This window comes from Myotis brandtii, unplaced genomic scaffold (genome assembly GCF_000412655.1).
Source record: "Myotis brandtii unplaced genomic scaffold, ASM41265v1 scaffold1466, whole genome shotgun sequence".
NCBI classification, from domain to species: Eukaryota; Metazoa; Chordata; class Mammalia; order Chiroptera; family Vespertilionidae; genus Myotis; species Myotis brandtii.
Genome location: NW_005355270.1, coordinates 206,864 through 207,115, shown reverse-complemented (window position 1 = coordinate 207,115; position 252 = coordinate 206,864). Strand labels below are relative to the sequence as shown.

General features: G+C 66.7%; 1 protein-coding gene across 1 annotated transcript in view; it reads right to left on the bottom strand.

Moving 5' to 3' along the window:
• The window catches only part of VPS9D1 (VPS9 domain containing 1), an 11,833-nt gene that overhangs the window by 9,905 nt on the left and 1,676 nt on the right, over positions 1–252 (bottom strand). Inside the window, exon 2 of the mRNA XM_005861265.2 lies at positions 42–171. Within this exon, the coding sequence (XP_005861327.2) occupies positions 42–171 (130 nt within the window). The remainder of the gene's footprint in view (positions 1–41; positions 172–252) is intronic.

Genomic DNA, 252 nt, shown 5'->3' with positions numbered 1-252 from the left:
GCGGAGACAGGGAAGGCGCAGCACCGAGAGCCGCAGTTAACCTTCTCGGGATGCCGCCCCCGTGGGAATCTGACCAAATCCGCAGCGTCTTCCCGGAGAAACGCACACACGGAGCGGAGCGGCTGGCGGTCTATGCGGAGGGAGGCAGCTGCGCGGACCCTGCAGCATCCCCTTTACAAACGCCAGCGCGGCTCCGGTTCCGACTCGTGGGACAGACGGGAAAACGGGGCGGACAGGCCTGGGAGCTGTCCA